The sequence below is a fragment of the Aquarana catesbeiana genome, linkage group LG01 (genome assembly GCF_042186555.1).
Source record: "Aquarana catesbeiana isolate 2022-GZ linkage group LG01, ASM4218655v1, whole genome shotgun sequence".
NCBI classification, from domain to species: domain Eukaryota; kingdom Metazoa; phylum Chordata; class Amphibia; order Anura; family Ranidae; genus Aquarana; species Aquarana catesbeiana.
In genome coordinates, this window is record NC_133324.1 from 284,363,995 (window position 1) to 284,384,413 (window position 20,419).

The 20,419-nt window shown below is 41.4% G+C and overlaps 1 protein-coding gene across 3 annotated transcripts in view; it reads left to right on the forward strand.

Annotated features, from left to right (window-relative positions):
- Positions 1–20,419, forward strand: part of SLC2A11 (solute carrier family 2 member 11) — a 49,885-nt gene that overhangs the window by 25,198 nt on the left and 4,268 nt on the right. For 2 of the 3 annotated variants that reach the window (XM_073629197.1, XM_073629199.1), the window contains 7 exons: positions 924–1,048; positions 5,513–5,642; positions 7,161–7,309; positions 7,422–7,609; positions 10,013–10,123; positions 10,326–10,427; positions 17,300–17,375. In XM_073629197.1, the coding sequence (XP_073485298.1) occupies positions 924–1,048; positions 5,513–5,642; positions 7,161–7,309; positions 7,422–7,609; positions 10,013–10,123; positions 10,326–10,427; positions 17,300–17,375 (881 nt within the window). The remainder of the gene's footprint in view (positions 1–923; positions 1,049–5,512; positions 5,643–7,160; positions 7,310–7,421; positions 7,610–10,012; positions 10,124–10,325; positions 10,428–17,299; positions 17,376–20,419) is intronic. The other variant, XM_073629198.1, reaches the window with a different exon arrangement.

Below are 20,419 nucleotides of genomic sequence, written 5' to 3' on the forward strand. Positions count from 1 at the left end.
GTGTGTATGCTCCATTGGACATTTTCCGTCGGAATTTCCGACAAACAAAATTTGAGATCTGGATCTAAATATTCCGACAACAAAATCCGTTGTCATAAATTCCGATCGTGTGTACACAAATCCGACGCACAAAGTTCCACGCATGCTCAGAATCAAGCAGAAGAGCCGCACTGGCTATTGGACTTCATTTTATTGGCTCGTTGTACGTGTTGTACGTCATCGCGTTCTTGACGTTCGGAATTTCCGACAACATTTGTGTGACCGTGTGTATGCAAGACAAGTTTGAGCCAACATCTGTCGGAAAAAGAAACATGGATTTTGTTGTCGGAATGTGCGATCATGTGTATGCGGCATTAAAGAAAATCTGTTGCTCAATCCTGCACAGAGGCTAATGCTGCGTACACACGAGCGGACTTTACGGCAGACTTTGCCCGACGGACGGGATTTCGTCGGACAATTCGATCGTGTGTGGGCTTCAGTGGACTTTGTTTTCTCAAAAGTTGGACAGACTTAGATTTGAAACATGTTTCAAATCTATCCGACAGACTCGAGTCCGGTCGAAAAGTCCGCTCATCTGTATGCTAGTTCGACGGACAAAAAGCCACGCTAGGGCAGCTATTGGCTACTGGCTATGAACTTCCTTATTTTAGTCCTGTCGTACGTCATCACGTACGAATTGGATGGACTTTGGTTGATTGTGTGTAGGCAAGTCCGTTCATTCAGAAAGTCCATCGTAAAGTCCGTTGGGCAAAGTCTGCCGTAAAGTCCGCTCGTGTGTACGCGGCATTAGAGATAACCACACAAGGATTTGCAAAATGTAACATAATGAACATTGTGTTTTTGCTATAAATTCCAGATTTTTGAGATTGTCTTTCCATAATAAAGCTGGCGCATTCTTATGCAATAGTATATTCTCTCTACAGAAAGAAGTCTCTGCTTATCAATAACATTTTCATTGTCCTGTCAGCTGTCCTCTGTGGTTTCAGCCAACTTGCCAAGTCTTTTGAGATGATCATACTGGGAAGAATATTAGCTGGGGTCAATTCAGGTAAATAATTTATGACATACAAGGTAGAAAAAAAGCAGTATTAGCAATATTAATATGTCAGCACATGACCGGGAAGGTTCAGTCAATAGTGGCTTTAATATGAAGTACTTAAACCATCAAATTTTTAAGCAGCTATCCAGTATATTGTTTAAGCAAAGATCAGCAGAAATAATGTATATTTATATAATAGGGGCCAAAACTTGAAATGCTATTTTTCTTCTGGCCTCATCACCAGCTAATATGACCATATGGTTAATTAGTTATACTTCTTACTAGGTTACTTCATTCAATTATTTGGCAAATATGTTGTATTCCAGCAACAGACTTTAGGCATTATATGAGATTGCTGGAATATAATATTCATCACTACCCTCTCCTCCTCTGTATGTTTCTATGGTTTGCTTGTACCTGCACAGTGTACTAGGCATAAAACCATATTCCTGAGAAAAGTGATGTTTTTTTACCTGTCATACAAATAAGCTGTAAAGGATGGCCCCTACACATTCCACTTGGTGTTACAACAGCCTATAAACTACATATTACCATTTGAACTTGTGCTCTGCATAAACATTAAGGCCTGGTTCACACTAGTGCAATGCCAGACATTGCATGTGATTCGCACCGTATTGCTGTTCAGATCACATGCGATGTCTGTGCGATGCACGCTGGAATCGGATCACATGGGTGTTCACACTTAGGCGATCCGATTCCTGCACCATTTCACAGTTCGCACTGCGATCTGCTGACCAATCTGGGGGTGTCGTTATCTTTACATTGACACCCGCAGCGGTTCACAGATCTCAGTGTGAACCACTGTGCGATTCAGGTGCGATGCGGGAACCCGCACTGGATTCGCAGGGTTCTCGCATCACACCAGTGTGAACCGGCACTTAATTTTAAAGTAAGAAAACCCCAACGTTTCAGTAAACATGCAATCTGCCTGCACGTTTTTTTGCATAAGCATCCAGTAATTTCTTCAAGACACTTTCTTCATGATCCATTATGTTGGAAAATTTTCCAGTCAACCTATTATATCTTGACTCCCTAATTGAGAAACTACTCAGTCTACATTACTTGTTACATACATGTTTAGTTCTTTATTTGGGCCTTTACTGATTCCAATCTTCTTTTTAAGCTACGGCCCTGTGAACTATGTTATGTTGTGTGAATTACTAGTGTGGGCACCCGGCTGTGACAGCTTGCAGCTTCACAGCCAGGTGCGCACTGCGCTTGCACGAGTTGCCCTGCGCGTCCTGAATAGTCGGGCATTCTTCTGTGACCTGTGACCTGTCCCAGAAGTTTGCAGGGAGGAAGGGAGAGAGGAGAACTTTCCGTGGCGTTCTGAGCAGAAGTGGGAGCTGGGTACCTGGGTACTTTTGGGTGGAACTCCGCTTTAATTGAACAAGCCAAAGATAGAAGCTGATTGGTTGCCATGCATAACTGCTCCAGATTCTGTCTGCTCTAGTTTTGGTCATTTCCTACTCTGTGTCTGAGTTCAATGCAGTGTTTGTAAAGTTATCAGTGTGTATTCATAACTGTTGTCACAGTGCTCTAAAAAAATATTGAAGTTGAATCACTTGCCCATTGTATTTGGCTAATGCCTCGTACACACGATTGGACTTTCCGACAACAAAACCGTGGAATTTTGTTTGAAGGGTGTTGGCTCCAGCTTGTCTTGCATACACACGGTCACACAAATGTTGGCCACCAATTTACGAATGCTAGTTTTACAAGACCGAGCGCTTCCGGCTCGTCCTTGATTCTGAGCATGCTTGTTTGTACTTTGGACTTTTGTCCGACGGACTTGTGTACACACGATTGGAAAGTCTGACAACACACATTTGTTGTCGGAAAATTTGAGAACATGCTAGCCAATATTTGTTGGCGGAAAGTCCGACAACAGTTGTCCGGTGGAGCATACACACGGTCGGATTTTCCGCCAACAGCCTAACATCCAACATTTCCCGTCGGAAAATCCGATCGTGTGTACGGGGCTTTACAGTGAACACAGCCTTTCCTAGAGAGTATGCACATGATTTCCTAAAGCCAAGTGATGAGGAGTAGGGATACGTTGGTACTTGCATTGCTGGCATTATTCGTTTTTTTAAAGCTAAAATATGTGTATATATATATATATATATATATATATATATATATATATATATATATATATATATATATATACACAGTATCTTACACAAGTGAGTACACCCCTCACATTTTTGTAAATATTTTATTATATCTTTTCATGTGACGACACTGAAGAAATTACACTTTGCTACAATGTAAAGTAGTGAGTGTACAGCTTGTATAACAGTGTAAATTTGCTGTCCCCTCAAAATAACTCAACACACAGCCATTAATGTCTAAACCGCTGGCAACAAAGGTGAGTACACCCCTACGTGAAAATGTCCAATTTGGGCCCAAAGTGTCAATATTTTGTGTGGTCATCATTATTTTCCAGCACTGCCTTAACCCCCTTGGGCATGGAGTTCACCAGAGCTTCACAGGTTGCCACTGGAGTCCTCTTCCACTCCTCCATGGCGACACCATGGAGCTGGTGGTTGTTAGAGACCTTGTGCTCCTCCACCTTCCATTTGCCCCAAAGGTGCTCAATAGGGTTTAGGTCTGGAGACATGCTTGGCCAGTCCATCACCTTTACCCTCAGCTTCTTTAGCAAGGCAGTTGTCGTCTTAGAGGTGTGTTTGGGGTCCTTCTCATGTTGGAATACTGCTCTGTGGCCCAGTCTCCGAAGGGAGGGGATAATGCTCTGCTTCAGTATGTCACAGTACATGTTGGCATTCATGGTTCCCTCAATGAACTGTAGCTCCCCAGTGCTGGCAGCACTCATGCAGCCCCAGACCATGACACTCCCACCACCATGCTTGACTGTTGACTGGGAGGAGCCTACGACGGTGACGTCATCACGCTCTCGGATGGGCTTGCGAGTACAGGAAGTGAATCGCGGTACACGGAGACACCGCCGCTCTGTCTGATACACTTTATGCCTCATATGTTCTACAAAATTGTAAGTGTGATTCCTTCATTTTAATAAAAATCCCTTTTATCATATGGTTTTACGCTATGGAAGTATTCTGTTTTACATTTCCGGTAACGACCGACTGTTAAAGCTGCTGGTCCTGCATTACACCCCTGGTTTTGGGAGACCTTAATCCCTATGCTGGGCGAGACTGCCGTAATAGCAGTCATCGCCGTCCGGTAAGCAGATTCTACTTATTCACTTCATGGTGGATCATCTACTGGCACTTTTGTCACATTTTTCCTGGATGGGTGCTTTATATTTACCTGTGGATTAAATGTATCTGTTTGGACTTTTTTTCAGATCTTTTTTAGATCCTATTCTATTTTTATCTCACATGCATTTGTAATTTATGCTCTTTGTTCATTATTTTTTGGTTTGACAATTTATGTTCACTGATTTATGTTACAGTCACATGGTGAGATTTCACTTTTGCTTATATCATATTTGTATTTTAGCGCTGCACTTTGTTGTTTACCATTGACTGTAGGCAAGACTCACTTGTCTTTGTACTCCTCACCTGGTTGCCACCACACACGCTTGACACCATCTTAACCAAATACGTTTATCTTGGTCTCATCAGACCACACGACATTATTTTAGTAATCCACGTCAGTCTGCTTGTCTTCAGCAAACTGTTTGTGGACTTTCTTGTGCATCATCTTTAGAAGAAGCTTCCTTCTGGGACGACATCAATGCAGACCAATTTGATGCAGTGTGCGGCATATGGTCTAAGCATTGACAGGCTGACCCCCCCACCCCTTCGACCTCTGCAGGAATACTGGCAGCACTCATACGTCTATTTCCCAAAGACAACCTCTGGATATGACGTTGAGCATGTGCACTTAACTTCTTTGGTCGACCATGGCGAGGCCTGTTCTGAGCGGAACCTGCCCTGTTAAACCGCTGTATGGTCTTGGCCATCATGCTGCAGCTCAGTTTCAGGGTCTTGGCAATATTCTTATAGCCTAGGCCATCTTTATGTAAAGCAACAATTCTTTTTTTCAGCTCCTCAGAGAGTTCTTTGCCATGAGGTGCCATGTTGAACTTCCAATGACCAGTATGAGAGAGTGAGAGCGATAACACCAAATTTAACACACCTACTCCCCATGCACACCTGCGACCTTGTAACACTAATGAGTCACATGACACCAGGGAGGGAAAATGGCTATTTGGGCCCAATTTGGACATTTTCACTTAGGGCTGTACTCACTTTTGTTGCCAGTGTTTTAGACATTAATGGCTGCGTGTTGAGTTATTTTGAGGGGACAGCAAATTTACACTGTTATACAAGCTGTACACTCACTACTTTACATTGTAGCAGTGTAATTTCTTCAGTGTTGTCACATTTCTTCTGTATGTATATTAAAATTTTTTTATAAAAAGTAAAAAATAGCAGTGTAATTTTATCACCTCCTTTTCAGGTGTCAGCATGAATGTCCAGCCTATGTACCTTGGAGAAAGTGCCCCCAAGAAGCTCCGTGGTACAGTAGCCCTGTCTTCTGCTGTTTTTACTGCCTTTGGACTGGTGATGGGGCAAGTGGTGGGAATCAGGTAACACAGTGGTGCAACTGTGATCACTCTCAAGAACCTACATTTCTTTTCTTAATTTCAAAGCTAGCAAATAAATACACGTTTTAACAATTTCAGCTCTGTGGACATACATAGTTAACCACTTGCCGACCGGCTCGCACCGATATACGTCGGCTAAGTGGCACAGATGGCGCAGAATGATGCACCCGTACATTGCTGCGTCATCCGTGGCTAGCGCGTGCGCTCCGCGTGAGTGTGCCCGCGGGTCCCGCGGACTCGATGTCCGCCGGTGGCTGGCGATCGTGGCACGGAGAGGCTGAACGGGTAGATGCCTATGTAAACAAGGCATTTCCCTGTTCTGCCTAGCAACATGACAAGGATCTACAGCTCCCAGTGATCGGGAGCAGTGATCTCTGTCATGTTCTAGTGAGCCCATCCCCCCTACAGTTAGAACATGCTGAGGGAAAACAGTTAATCCCTTGATCGCCCCCTAGTGTTTAACCCCTTCCCTGCCAGTGACATTTACACAGTAATCAGTGCATTTTATAGCACTGATCGCTGTATAAATGCCAATGGTCCCAAAATATTATCAAAAGTGTCCGATCTGTCCGCTGCAATGTCACAATCACGATAAAAATCGCAGATCGCCGCCATTACTAGGCCTAAACTGAGGAAGAAATTATTTTTTTTATATATTTTTTTGAGATATTTATGATAGCAAAAAGTAAAAAATATTGCTTGTTTTTCAAAATTGTCGCTCCTTTTTTGTTTATAGCGCAAATAAAATAAAAACTGCAGAGGTGATAAAATACCACCAAAAGAAAGCTCTATTTGTGCGGAAAAAAGGATGTCGATTTTGTTTGGGTACAACGTCGCACGACCGCGCAATTGCCAGTTAAAGCGACGCAGTGCCGTATCGCAAAAAAAGGGCTTGCTCAGGAAGGGGGTAAATTCTTCCAGGGCTGAAGTGGTTAAAAAAAGCTCATGGCTGAGCTTGTATATGTTTTCTTCAGCCAGCTCCTGACATTAATGTAAAAGTAATCCTATCACTGTCAGCAACCTACCAGTGTTAGATTGACAGCACTGAGCAATGTAGAGCTCTGATTATTTGGTTAACAGTGCATGTCCACCCTCTCTCATTCTCTAATATAGGAAGAGATTCAGATATTTATACTTGTAATGTTTAAAGTACATATTCAGTTTCTTTTGGGATTTTTTTTTTTTAAAACAGTTGTGCAGTTACTATATTTACCCAGAATTTGGCTTTAAAACAACAATTAAAGGTGTAATGCACCCAAAGCTGATATTTTAGCTGAAACGTATGTATCTTCTTTTGAGGACCACAGTGACACAGGCTTTTCATTTTGTGTTTTTAGGCCTGCACAACTGTGCCACCTTCTCTGCTTGTCAAATTCCTTATTTCTTTTGTATTATGAACTTTGGGGAATTCTAATTGGGCAGAAAGAAAGCTAGATCTTGAGAGAGAGATGTCACTGCTGGCATCTCTAGGATATAATTGTCTTGGGTTTCATCTCCTAGGGAGTTACTTGGCAGTGAAGAAACCTGGCCTCTTCTATTAGCTAGCAATGTGATTCCTGCTGTTCTGCAAGTTCTGGTCCTTCCATGGCTTCCAGAGAGTCCTCGATACTTGTTAATAGATTTGAAGGACAGGGATTCCTGTGTCTCTGGTGAGTATCTTGTGGACACTCTGAATTAACTTTTAGGATATTTTGCCATTTCAGAAAATAAACTTCTGCCACATATTTGAAGTACTGCTTACTGAAATTAATTTATTTGCAGCATTACAACGGCTGCGTGGGCACTGCAATCTTAGCGATGAGATGGAGGAGATGCTGGCAGAGCAGGCAGCCATCAAAGGTCAAAAGCCAAAGAATCTGCTTAGCCTAGTCCAGGATCCATTACTACGACGGCAGCTTCTTACTATAGTAGTGCTCAGCAGTGCCATGCAACTGTGTGGAAATGATTCCGTAAGTCAAAATTTGTGAATACATTTACTGGTTTAAATTATGTGCCCCTTTTTTTTTTTTTCCTTTGGACCATTCTGTTCTCTAAGTATATAAACATAGGGCAGGTAGAGATGTGGGGGCAGTTGCTGAGGCTGACCGATACACATAACCATCTAAGGTGATTGAATGGACTATCTCGGTACTCATACAATAACAAGGTTATTAAGATAAAATTTAATTTTTATTCCATAACAAAATACAAAGGAAAAATATTAAAATATGTACATATTTATATATATATATATATATATATATATATATATATATATATATATATATATATATATATATATATATATATACCACATATAACTAACTATTGCCGGGTTCCCCCGTTTAGTTTCTGTTAGGGTGGGGTATAAAGTATTCCTCTACTGGTTTCACGGTGTAACCGCTTCCTCAGGAGGATGAAAGGTCTATAATAAAAATAGTGCAATAAAAATACAGTGGTGACAAAGCATAATATATATAACAATTAGTATTAATGTAGGAAGGCCTGCTCACCCTAATGGACCAAGGCGACGAGCGACAAGATCCCACAACTTACCCCCGCGGCGGACAAGGGGGATTAATGAGTGACCATCTTGATTAGGAAGTAATGATGATAGAATCAATGTTTGTGTTAAACCAGTTGGATATAAAGGATGGTGGGGGGGAGTGGTGAAAGAACCAAAATAGTGCCCATATATGATGGAAGAGAGAAAAGGGGTTGTGAACGGGGATAAGGGGAGGGAGAGGGGGATGGAAAGAAACACCACATGGAGGAGGAAGAAAGGAAGAAAATAAAAGGAAAGGGGGGGGGGGGCGGAAGGAACAGGGATGAGGGAGGGATTGGTGGGGGGGGGGAGAGGGAAATGGAAGAAAAAGGTGGGCCAGGGGGGAAGGGGGGCCGGGGGGGAAGAAAGGGGGGGGAGAATTGTGAATAATAATAATTTTCCAAAGCAAATGAATAAGGGCAGGCACAAATTGTTATGGTATTTGTATTGCATGCCTACATGCATGTGCGGATGTATGCACATAGGTTTAGAAGTCACAAATGCTATCTAGTTGATGTTCACAGTGTATGGTGTGGTCCTAATTTGCTATAGACATCCAAATTATGCGGCTTTTGTGCATTTTGTTCCTAGAAGATGTATGAAATTCACAAGTCAACATTTTACCTAAAAATAATTCAACATGAAATAAAAACAAATGTGACCAACTCGCTACCCTGTTTCCCCAAAAATAAGACCTAGCGTGATTGTCAGTGATGGCTGCAATATAAGGCCTACCCCCCAAAAAAGCCCTACCCTGTTTCCCCCAAAATAAGCCCTACCCTGAAAATAAGACCTACGAGGACTTTAACTAGGGCTTATTTGGGGGGTAGGGCTTATATTGCAGCCATCACCGACAATCACGCTAGGTCTTATTTTCGGGGAAACAGGGTAAGTAATAAAATGTGCAATCCCCGAGCTAACTGGCATGTAAAAAAGAGCCAAAAGCTATGCTGTCATCAGAAAAAATGTAGCATATGTACAGGTACAGTATTTATCATTAGAATCTCCATTCCAAATATCAGTTTATGGACTCTTTTATACTTCGGCTGGTGCTTTAATGCACATATGCACAAAGATACATGCATACACAGTACAGCGCCACCAGTTCATTTAGATTTTTCTAAAAATTTGTGTTTTTACAGTCTATTTCATGGTAGCTGTGCACACTTGATGCAGTTTTATTTCCCCGTGGTATGCACATTTAAGAATACTAACGGGTATTTTTGTTCTTATTGTTATGGCAACCTAAGAAACTCATGTTGCTTTTTCTGCAACATTTTCTACTGTTTTACTTTTATTACTTCTAATAACAATATTGAAATATAAAAATACTAACGGTGGCAAGGCTCAAAAACATAGAAAATCACTTAACATTTTAGGCACACATTGGCTTAGCTGCCATACACTCTAGCACTAGAACATACATAGCACACTCCACTTGTCAGATCGTTCATATACAGTATATGATAGGCTGTGTATGTGCATGCGTAGCGGGTTATGTAAATACTGTGATAATACAGTTTGCAGGTGTACACACAAAAGGTTTAGTAAATCAGTTCTTATGTGTATGTTGGATGTGAATATTCCAATTTATCAAGGTGATGCAATAGCTTGTAGTAGCTGAATTTGAAAAAACTGCTTAGATGGACAACAAAACGTCTTCAAAATTCCGGAACATGTCAAGTTGAACATGAATAACTACTATTTGCTATATATGTATATTCTATTTCACTTTCTCCCTCCTTTCCCATCTTCATTTTTTATTACTTTATTATGCTTTATCCTTTCTCCCACATTAGTTGTCATGTCCTTGTTTTTTTCTCCCCAGATGTATTTTTATGCATCCTACATATTTAATGAAGCTGGGATACCCCCAGAGAAAATCCCCTATGTTGTTATTGGCACAGGGAGCTGTGAACTCATTACTTCGTTAACTTGTGTAAGTATCCTGATGCCAAATAATTGATTTTACAAATAAAACGTTGTTTTATTTGTAATCTGAAGTTATGCTATTAAGGTCTATGGCTGTCTATGCAAAACATGTTATAATAACTTATTGTGTACCTATGAAAATATATATCAAGTGCTTGTGCCATTTTATTTGTTTGTTGCTTATTTTTTGTCTGTAAATAATTTTTCAGACTTTATTTATTGACCGTGTTGGTCGTCGGGCTCTAGTGATGGGAGGATACAGCATGATGTCGGTGTGGGCTGTGGTTTTTATGGTCGCTTTATCTCAGCAGGTACCAACATAATCCTGTATACAATTTCAATATCTAAATAAACAATGCATCAGTTGTTGTTGTGGGTTGTAAGAACCTTTTATGAAAAATGAAGTATGCCTAATTTTGACTTGTGTTCAAGAGTAATGCCACTTTTGTTGAGAAAAAATATTCCCCTCTAAATGATCAATTTACTTTGCAAGGATTTTAACCCCTGTGTGCCTAAGGGTAAAACAAATCTAAATGCCTAAGCACAATTTTGAAACTTTGACATGTGTTAGTAAAACTGCATACCGTATCATCACAACTACTTTGTGCATCCAGGTGAAATATACCTTTTCAGGACAAATTGGGATTTCTTATGATGGTAAATGGTAATGGATATCTCCCTGATTTTTTTTTTTTTTTTTTATTACAGGAAAACTGGCCTAAAATAGTAAAAAAAAAAAAAAAAAAAAATATATTTTTCTGCTCCTGGCGATCACAGTGATGCCACATATGTGTATGTTTGTTGTTGTTTGTACCCGTAGTACAGCATAAAAACAATAGTGCCCATCTTGCATTTTTTTTTTTATCCTACCTAAAACACACTGACATGAATTGACATGAATAATAATGAACAATACAAAAAAATAAAAATAAAATACTGACCCTGACCTTGACCTTTGACCCTGACCTTGACCTAAACACTAACCTTGGCACTGACCTACAGTGGATATAAGAAGTCTACACACCCCTGTTAAAATGTCAGGTTTCTGTGATGTAAAAAAATGAGACAGACAAATCATTTCAGAATGTTTTCCACCTTTAATGTGACCTATAAACTGTACAACTCAGTTGAACAACACACTGAAATCTTTTAGGTGGAGGAAGTATAAATAAAAAACTACTTTTTGGGTATGAGTCTATCAGCATGGCACATCTTGACTTGGCAATATTTGCCCACTCTTCTTTGCAAAAACACTCCAAATCTGTCAGATTGCGAGGGCATCTCCTGTGAACAGCCCTCTTCAGATCACCCCACAGATCAATCAGATTCAGGCCTGGGCTCTGGCTGGGCCATTCCAAAACTCTAATCTTTTTCTGGTGAAGCCATTCCTTTGTTGATTTGGATGTATGCGTTGGGTCGTTTTCATGCTGAAAGATAAAGTTCCTCTTCATGTTCAGCTTTCTAGCAGAAGCCTGAAGGTTTTGTGCCAGTATTGACTGGTATTTGGAACTATTCATAATTCCCTCTACCTTGACGAAGGCCCTTTTCCAGCTGAAGAAAAAACAACCCCAAAGCATGATGTTGCCACCACCATGCTCCACTGTGGGTATGGTGTTCTTTTGGTGATGTGTAGTGTTGTTGTTGTTCCAAAACATATATTTTGGAATTATGACCAAAAAGTTCAACCTTGGTTTCATCAGACCATAACACATTTTCCCACACATCTTTTTGGGAGACACCAGATGTGTTTTTGAAAAAATTTAGCCGGACTTGGATGTTTTTCTTCATAAGAAAAGGCTTCCGTCTTGCCACTCTACCCCATAGCCCAGACATATGAAGAATACGGGAGATTGTTGTCACATGTACCACACAGCCAGTACTTGCCAGATATTCCTGCAGCTCCTTTTAATGTTGCTGTAAGCCTCTTGGCAGCCTCCCCGACCAGTTTTCTTCTTGTTTTTTCATCATTTTTTGAGGGATGTCCAGTTCTTGGTAATGTCGCTGTTGTCCCATATTTTCTCCGCTTGCTGATGACTGTCTTCACTGTGTTCCATGGTATATCTAATGCCTTGGAAATTCTGTTGTACCCTTCTCCTGACTGATCCCTCTGATGCTTTGGAAGCTCTCTGTGGACCATGGCTTTTGCTGTAGGATGCGACTAAGAAAATGTCAGGAAAGACCTACTAGAACAGCTGAACTTTATTTGGGGTTAATCAGAGGCACTTTAAATTATGGTAGGTGTGTAACTATTTAACATGAGTTTGAATGTGATTGCTTAATTCTGAACACAGCTACATCCCCAGTTATAAGAGGGTGTGCACACTTATGCAACCACATTATTTGATTTTTTTTCAGTTTGTTTTTCAATTGAGTTGTACAGTTTATAGGTCACATTAAATGTGGAAAAAGTTCTGAAATGATTTATCTTTGTCTCATTTTTTTACATCACAGAAACCTGACATTTTAACAGGGGTGTGTAGACTTTTTATATCCACTGTAGATCAAACCTTGATCTAGGTATTTGTATTTAATTTTTTTATTATTATTATTTAATTCTTTTACACACTTTTTTATCTGAAAGAAGAGAAAGAGATATGATGTATTTCTTGCCTCCATTCACAGAGAACAAAAACAGGGACGGGTTTCACAGTGACTGATCAATCAGAGGCTATCACACCGATCAGGTGACCTGGAATCTGGAGTTCCAGGTCTCGATTGTTAGTACAGGGCCCTGGTCTCTGTGCTGGGAGCACACTGTGTGGCACGCTCCCAGCACAAAGGGAGATACACAAATATGTGGCCCCACAGAAAAAAGCCCAGTCCAGTGGGGCCACATATTTGTGTACAGTTGGCATGAGAGGTTAACAAACTTTGTAGCAGAGTCCTATCAGTTTCTGTTCTTAAACCCTATTTTTTTAAATAACAAACATGGTCTACTTACCTGCTCTGTGCAATGTTTTTTTTGCACAGAGCAGCCTCAGTTCTGCTCTTCTCAGGTCCCCCGCCAGTCCTGCTGGCTCTTCCTATTTTCGGTGTGCCACCATAGGAAGCCGCTTCCTATTGTGACACACCTGCAAGCTCAATCCCGAGCTGCACTGTCTACATTTATAGACGCAAACAGTGTCAGCAATGGATTTGATTGACAGCAGGAGCCACCAGCTATGTGCCCTGTGAGGAGAGACAGAGCAGAGTAAGCCGCATAAAGGTAAAAAACTTTCAGTGTGTAATTCCCCCCTCAGCCCCACTAATACTTACCTAAGCCCAATCTTGGTCCAGCGATGTGCACGAGACCCGAGGCTCTCCCAGGTCTCTTCCTGCTGATTGGCTGAGATGCAGCAGCAGGAGAAATTGGCTCCTGCTGCTGTCAATTACAGCCAGTGAGGCGAGAGCAGGGGGCAGGACTGAGCCGCACTCTGTGTCTTATGAAAGCAAAGAGCTGGCTCAGAAGCAAGCGGCTCACAAGGGGGAGGGGCCCAGAACGCCGGCGGGGGACCCAAGAAGAGGAGGATCAGGGCTGCTGGTAAGTATGGCATGTTTGTGATTTTTTTTTTTTTTTTAAATAAAATGTTTTTACTTACAATCACTTTAAGCTAAAACACCTTTTACCTTTACAGTCACTGTAACAAAAAGCTGTATGTTCCACTATGTCCTTGACGGCTGCTTCCTGAATGGGAGTGTCTGTGTTCAGCAGATGCATTTCCAGTGTTCTAATGAGGAAACTTGCAGTTTCCTTTAGAAGTAATAAACCCGTAGGGACATAGGCGTGCGCATGGGGTGTACCGGGTGTGCCTGGGCACACCCTAATGTGTGTCTGGAGATCTGCTGTAAGATGCTGGAAGAGACTGTATAGGGAGCTGCCTGTGAGACAGTTTCCCATTGAGCAGTCAGGGAGGAATGTAAGAGCCGCTTAGTGCTTTAAACTGTAATGTAATGTCGCTGCTTGCAGATAGGAGCTGTCAAAACTCAGGGCTGATGTCGGGGGTGGGCGGGACCAAACAGCTAGTCTATCAAACACGCTGATGTCAGGGCTGGGCAGGCAGCTCCGTGTATGTGGCTCCGCCCCCTTTCTATCAGCTATTAAACACCAGCCATCAGCCAATGATTGGGCTGCTTAAGAAAGGGGGCGGAGCCATATACACGGAGCAGCCCACCCAGCCCCTATTCCTTTGGCTGGTGTTTGATAGCTGATAGAAAGGGGTGGAGCCACATACACGGAGCAGCCCGCCCAGCCCCTATCCCGTTGGCTGGTGTTTGATCAGACACCAGCCAAAGGAATAGGGGCTGGGCGGGCTGCTCCGTGTATATGGCTCTGCCCCCTTTCTTAAGCAGCCCACCTGTCAGTGCCCATCAGTGCCACATGTCAGTGCCCACCAGTGCCACCTGTCAGTGCCAATCAGTGCCCACCAGTGCCACCTGTCAGTGCCAATCATTGCTCATCAGTGCCACCTGTCAGTGCCAATCAGTGTCCACCAGTGCCACCTGTCAGTGCCCATCAGTGCCTTCTGTCAGTGCCAACCAAAGCCACCTATCAGAAACAATCCATGCCACCTGTCAGTGCCAATCAGTGCTGCCAGTCAGTGCTAACCAATGCCACCTATCAGTGCCAATCAATGCCCAACAGTGCTTCCAATCAGTGCCACCTATCAATGCTGCCTATCAGTGCCCATCAGTGCTGCCAATGAGTGCCCTTCAGTGCTGCCTATCAGTGCCAACCAATGCCATAAATCAGTGCCCATCAGTGCTGCCTATCAGTGCTGCCTATCAGTGCTTCCAATCAGTGCCACCTATCAGTGCCCATCAGTGTTGCCTATCAGTGCCCATCAGTGCTTTCAATCAGTGTTGCCTAGCAGTGCCATCTATCAGTGACAATCAGTGCCCATCAGTGCTGCCTATTGGTGCAGCCTATCAGTGCCCATCAGTGCTGCCTATCAATGCCCATCAGTGCCACCTATCAGTGCTGCATATCAGTGCCCATCAGTGCTGCCTATCAGTGCTGCCAATTAGTGCCACCTAACAGTGCCACCATGCAGTGCCTATCAGTGCTGCCAACCAGTACGGCCTATATCAGTGCCCATCAGTGCTGCCTATCAGTGCCCATGAGTGCTGCCAATCAGTGTCACCTATCAGTGCCCATGAGTGCTGCCTATCAGTGCTTCCAATCAGTGCTCATCAGAGCACTGAGTGCAGGGATGGAGAGATGAACTCAGCAGCTAGGCACATTGTCCATGGGGTGCCGGCCTGGTGGGGCACAACTGAAATCCGTCTGTTTATTAATGCCACATGCCGATCTTTAGTATAATATGTAATTACCACACTACTATTTACAATAAACTACTGGAGGTAAATTAAAAAAGTGTCATTAAAAGGCCTGCCGCTAAGCACTGTTATGTGTTCCCACACCACAAAAAAAAAAAGTGCAGCGCTAACTTACTAATCAATAACTTAACAATAATTGTGGAACCCTCTAATGTATGGAAATCTCAATAAACTTCAATATTATAACAATACCGGTGATATGTAACGTCACATATAATACACATCAAACTGAAAAAATAAATAAAAAATTAAACTTAGCAGGGATGGTGGAAACCCCTCCTATAGATATTTTCCATACAGATTAACTACAAATGCAATAATTCCAGTGATATGTGATTTCACATGTAATACACATCAAAATGATAATAAGACATTTTTATTTTTTTTTACTTAGCAGGTATGGTGGAAACCCCTCTACAGATAATTAGAATACAAATTAACTTCAAGTGCAACAACTTTTTAGTTGGGAGGTTCACACCATTATAGCCCTAAACAATTTTTATTGTTTAGATTGTTACACTTCATTTTATGTTTTAGTTACTATTATAATGTGAATTTTTGCACTTGAAGTTAATTTTACACCACCCTTCCTCAGTCCATGTCTTTATGGACCTTGTTCTTTATTGAGCAAGACCCACCAAAATGACAGTCTGGGGGCCAGATAACATTATGTTCAAATAAGACGCCTATAGCTACGATCCCACAGAGATATCCTCTTGGGGGTTGACACATTTGGTTTTTACTGTTCCTTTTTGTTAGGTAGAAACATACACTTTGTAGAGGTGACCACATGGGTGATCACTGCACAGATACACATATTTTGTTTATATAGTTAATGTTTACACACAGGATCGGTGAAAGTCCTGTTTCACTAAACACCTTATTGTGCTAAATCTGGCCCCCAGACTGTCATTTTGGTGGGTCTTGCTCAATAAAGAACAAGTTTTTTTAGCGCCACACTTTATTATATTTTTTTATACACTCACAATTTGTCTGATTGTTGTGTCGGCTGCTTCTCACATTTTTGGATTGGCGCAATATTATTTCCATTTTTTTCTTTATGGACCTTGCTTTGTGTACTGGTGTGCAGTCATGTTAGAACAGGAAGGGGCCATCCACAAACTGTTCCCACAAAGTTAGGAGCATGAAATTGTCCAAAATGTCTTGGTATGCTGATGTCTTAGGAGTTCCCTTCACTGGAACTAAGGGGCCAAGCCCAACTCCTGAAAAACAACCCCACACCATAATCCTCCCTCCACCAAATGATTTGGACCAGTGCACAAAGCAAGATCCATAAAGACATGGATGAGCGAGTTTGGGGTGGAGGAACTTGACTGGCCTTCACATTAAAGTGGAGACTGCGAGCCAGGCCTTCTCATGCAACATCAGTGTCTGACCTCACAAATGCTCTTCTGGAAGAATGGTCAAACATTCCCATAGACACACTCCTAAACCTTGTAGACAGCCTTCCCAGAAGAGTTGATGCTGTTATAGCTGCAATGGGTGGGCCAACTCAATATTGAACCCTACGGACTAAGACTGGGATGCCATTAAAGTTCATGTGTGTGTAAAGGCAGGCGTCACAATACTTCTCGTAATACAGTGTACATATATATATATATATATATATATATATATATATATATATATATATATATATATATATATATATATATATATTCTGGGAAAATCAGTAGGCCAATCACACAAGCATGAAATTACATTTCTGGGGAATTTCTGTACACCATCTGTGTACAGAAGGCCTCCAGGTTACCATATTGTATTGAATGTTATGTTTAATGTGTCAATTTAATGTTTAAACTGACCCCATAGTTTTAATTTGTAAATTCAATTTTTTGCTTTCCAGGAAAAAGTCAGCTGGATGCCATACCTTAGCATGGTCTGCATTTTTGCCTACATCCTGAGCTTTGGCATTGGTCCAGGTATATACAGAGCTATAAATGTTGATGTTAATCTTCAACTCTCATTGAAAAAAAACAGTTCTCTTAGCACAATGACCTTGATTTATTTCCAAATATACAAAGCGTCATCTGTTTTTACATTTTCTTACTTTATGAACAGGCAATACATTTTTTGGTGTGTCTAAATTATTATTTTTTGTACAGGTATCTAAAAAATATTGCAGTAGGCAGTTAGGACATAACAAAACAATGTAATGAAGATGAATTCTACTGAAAGTGAACCTATTGCCTTCTCATTGGTAGTAAACCACCCATATGACTTCTGTGCAAGAAATTCTCGAGGAACTCAGTACTCTTCTATTTAATTTAGGTAGTGCTTCTGTAGCGCGATTAATCAGTGGTCCTTTATTATCAGAAAGAGGAAGCACAGCTCTCATGCTTATGCCATGATCCCCTTTCTTAACCTTTCACACCTCCCAGCCTGCAGGGTGACGAGGAGGGTTTTGACCAATAATAAATCACATTTGATTCAGAGGTACTAGTTCACTATTTCATTAAAAGAGCATTATGTGCAGGCCCTGGTAGATGTCGGCACTCAAGTATAACCATCAAGTTACTACCAATGACAATGCCACAGGTTTGCTTTAATAAAGTCATTGGCAGCAATGCCCATGTATTGTATTTTACATTTCAGTAGCTCTTGTTCAGTTTTTAAAAAATAGTGCATATAATAAACAAATGATGAGGTGAAAAGGACAGTGGTTGCCATGCAATAAAAATACTATGCTGTTAAAAAATGAAGAGATTTGGTAGTTGGTATAGGAAGCTTGGTCAGAGTGGAAGACATTTAAATATGATGGTAGAATGACATGGTTGGACTGTAGGGATTACCACCTTCAGGGAGATTAAGTCAGTGGTTACATTATCTGGAAAGCTAGGCTTAAAATGCGCTTACAGACCAATGAGTATATGTTGGCCAGTATCCCCAAGTCTGGTTAGAGTGGATAGCATAAGGATGGAGATGGGGGTTAGTAGATAAGAGGGGAGGGTCATATGAGGGGAAAAAGGGGGAAGGAGTTAGAGGGGAAGAAGGCAAGGAAAGGGTGGTAGTAGGAGCTCGGGGTCAAGTCAGCTGTCTGTCATCTTTTTTTCTCTTTTGTAGGCAGTAAGGCAGGAGATAAGAATTTCTGGATTTGCGTATGTCAGCCAGGGCTCCTAGACTTGCAAGAATTTTATTAGACACTGAGAGAATGCGCATCAGTTTTTCATTAATCATGAAATTATCTTTTTGGACTTTAACTTCAGAGAACGGATGATTCACAGTTTTTATTTATTGTCCATATACAGAGTTGAAGTACTGTATATATTTTGTTTTATTATTGCCTAGGTTCTCATATTGGTGGTATTGTATTGAGAGGCATCAGCTGGTAATAAGGTAGGCGCAACAGTGGCACATTGCATTTACATTTGCAATTGTGGGAACACAATTTACTGTTTGCAGCCACCTACAATATTTATTAACACAATTATTAACACAGATACTTTTATCACATAATATTGGTTTAATAGGTACCATGAGATTGAAAATTTACATATTTATTGTCCACGTGATTTGATAATTGAAGTGAATCTTCACACAATTTATTATGTCCACATTCTTAGCTTCTTTAGTAAATTAGCCTGTGACACATATTTTTCCATCCAGCTTGTAAAATAACTCGGCCAAGGAAAAAAAAATTAAATGTAAGCATTTGTGCCTTGTAGGATATTGATAGTTCTAGGTTTTTTTTTTTTTTTTGTTTTTTTTTATTTTTACATTCTTAAAGCGATCGAGTTTTTGGACATTAGGCCATGAACCACTATTTTCTGACAACACTTTAGCCTCTCCTAATGTTTTGAAAGCCCTGTCGGTTCTCCTCTGGTCATTGCACAAATCTAAATTACACTTAGAGTTGCCACCTCATCCCTTTAAACCCGAACACCTATGAATTACACATGTTCTGAGGCTAATTAAATGCAGATAAGGCACCAAGTGAGTTTAATTACCACCTTAATCAGCTACAGAACCTGTGTAATTAATATGTGTTCGGGTTTAAAGGGATGAGGTGGCAACCATAATTACACTTAACTTCTACCATTTCTCCTCAGATCTCTCTCTTAGGCAATCCAGCTTTTGTTACTTTTCTTGCTGCTGGAGGTTTCTCTTGGTGACAAACAAATAAACCCATTTATCCCTTCAGGAGGGCTTGACATTTATCTCTTTTGATCGACATCTCCACAACATGAACACCCACCAGCAGGTGGCATTATGCACTCTCCCCAACTTCACCAACCATATACAAACAAATTTGCTGTGATTCTTCCGAGGAAAGGGATTGATCTCTGATTTATATAGCGACTTTATTAGCTGCCTCTTCCCTGAATCCCTCCCATATATGAAGAGATGGGAAGTGGACTGCGACACCCACTTTTATCCTTTAGGTCTGGGAAGACATGCTAGATAATTTGCATAAATGCACTAAATCACTAACCATCAGTGAAACTGCCCTTAAAGGGGTTGTAAAGTCAGAAGGTTTTTCATCTTAATGCAGGAGAGAGAGTGGGCAGGGCCAGGTTGCAGCTCCATGTCTAAATGGACACCCAGAGCTGTGACTCAGCGCAGGTGCCCCCATAGCAAGCTGCTTGCTGTGGGGGCACTCGACAGAAGGGAAGGGACAGGAGCACAGAAGAGGGACCCGAGAAGAGAAGGATCCAGGCTGCTCTGTGCAAATCCACTGCAACAGAGCAGGTAAGTATAACATATGTGTTATTTTTATAAAAAAAAACAAGACTTTACAATCCCTTTTAAGCTCCTCATCAGATGGTACTATACCCCAGCTAAAGTTCACGCTATCTTTACCGATGTATCAGATCTATGCTTTAGGACAGGGATATGCAATTAGCGGACCTCCAGCTGTTGCAAAACTACAAGTCCCATCATTCCTCTGCCTCCGGGTGTCATGCTTGTGGCTGTCAGAGTCTTGCTATGCCTCATGGGATTTGTAGTTCTGCAACAGCTGGAGGTC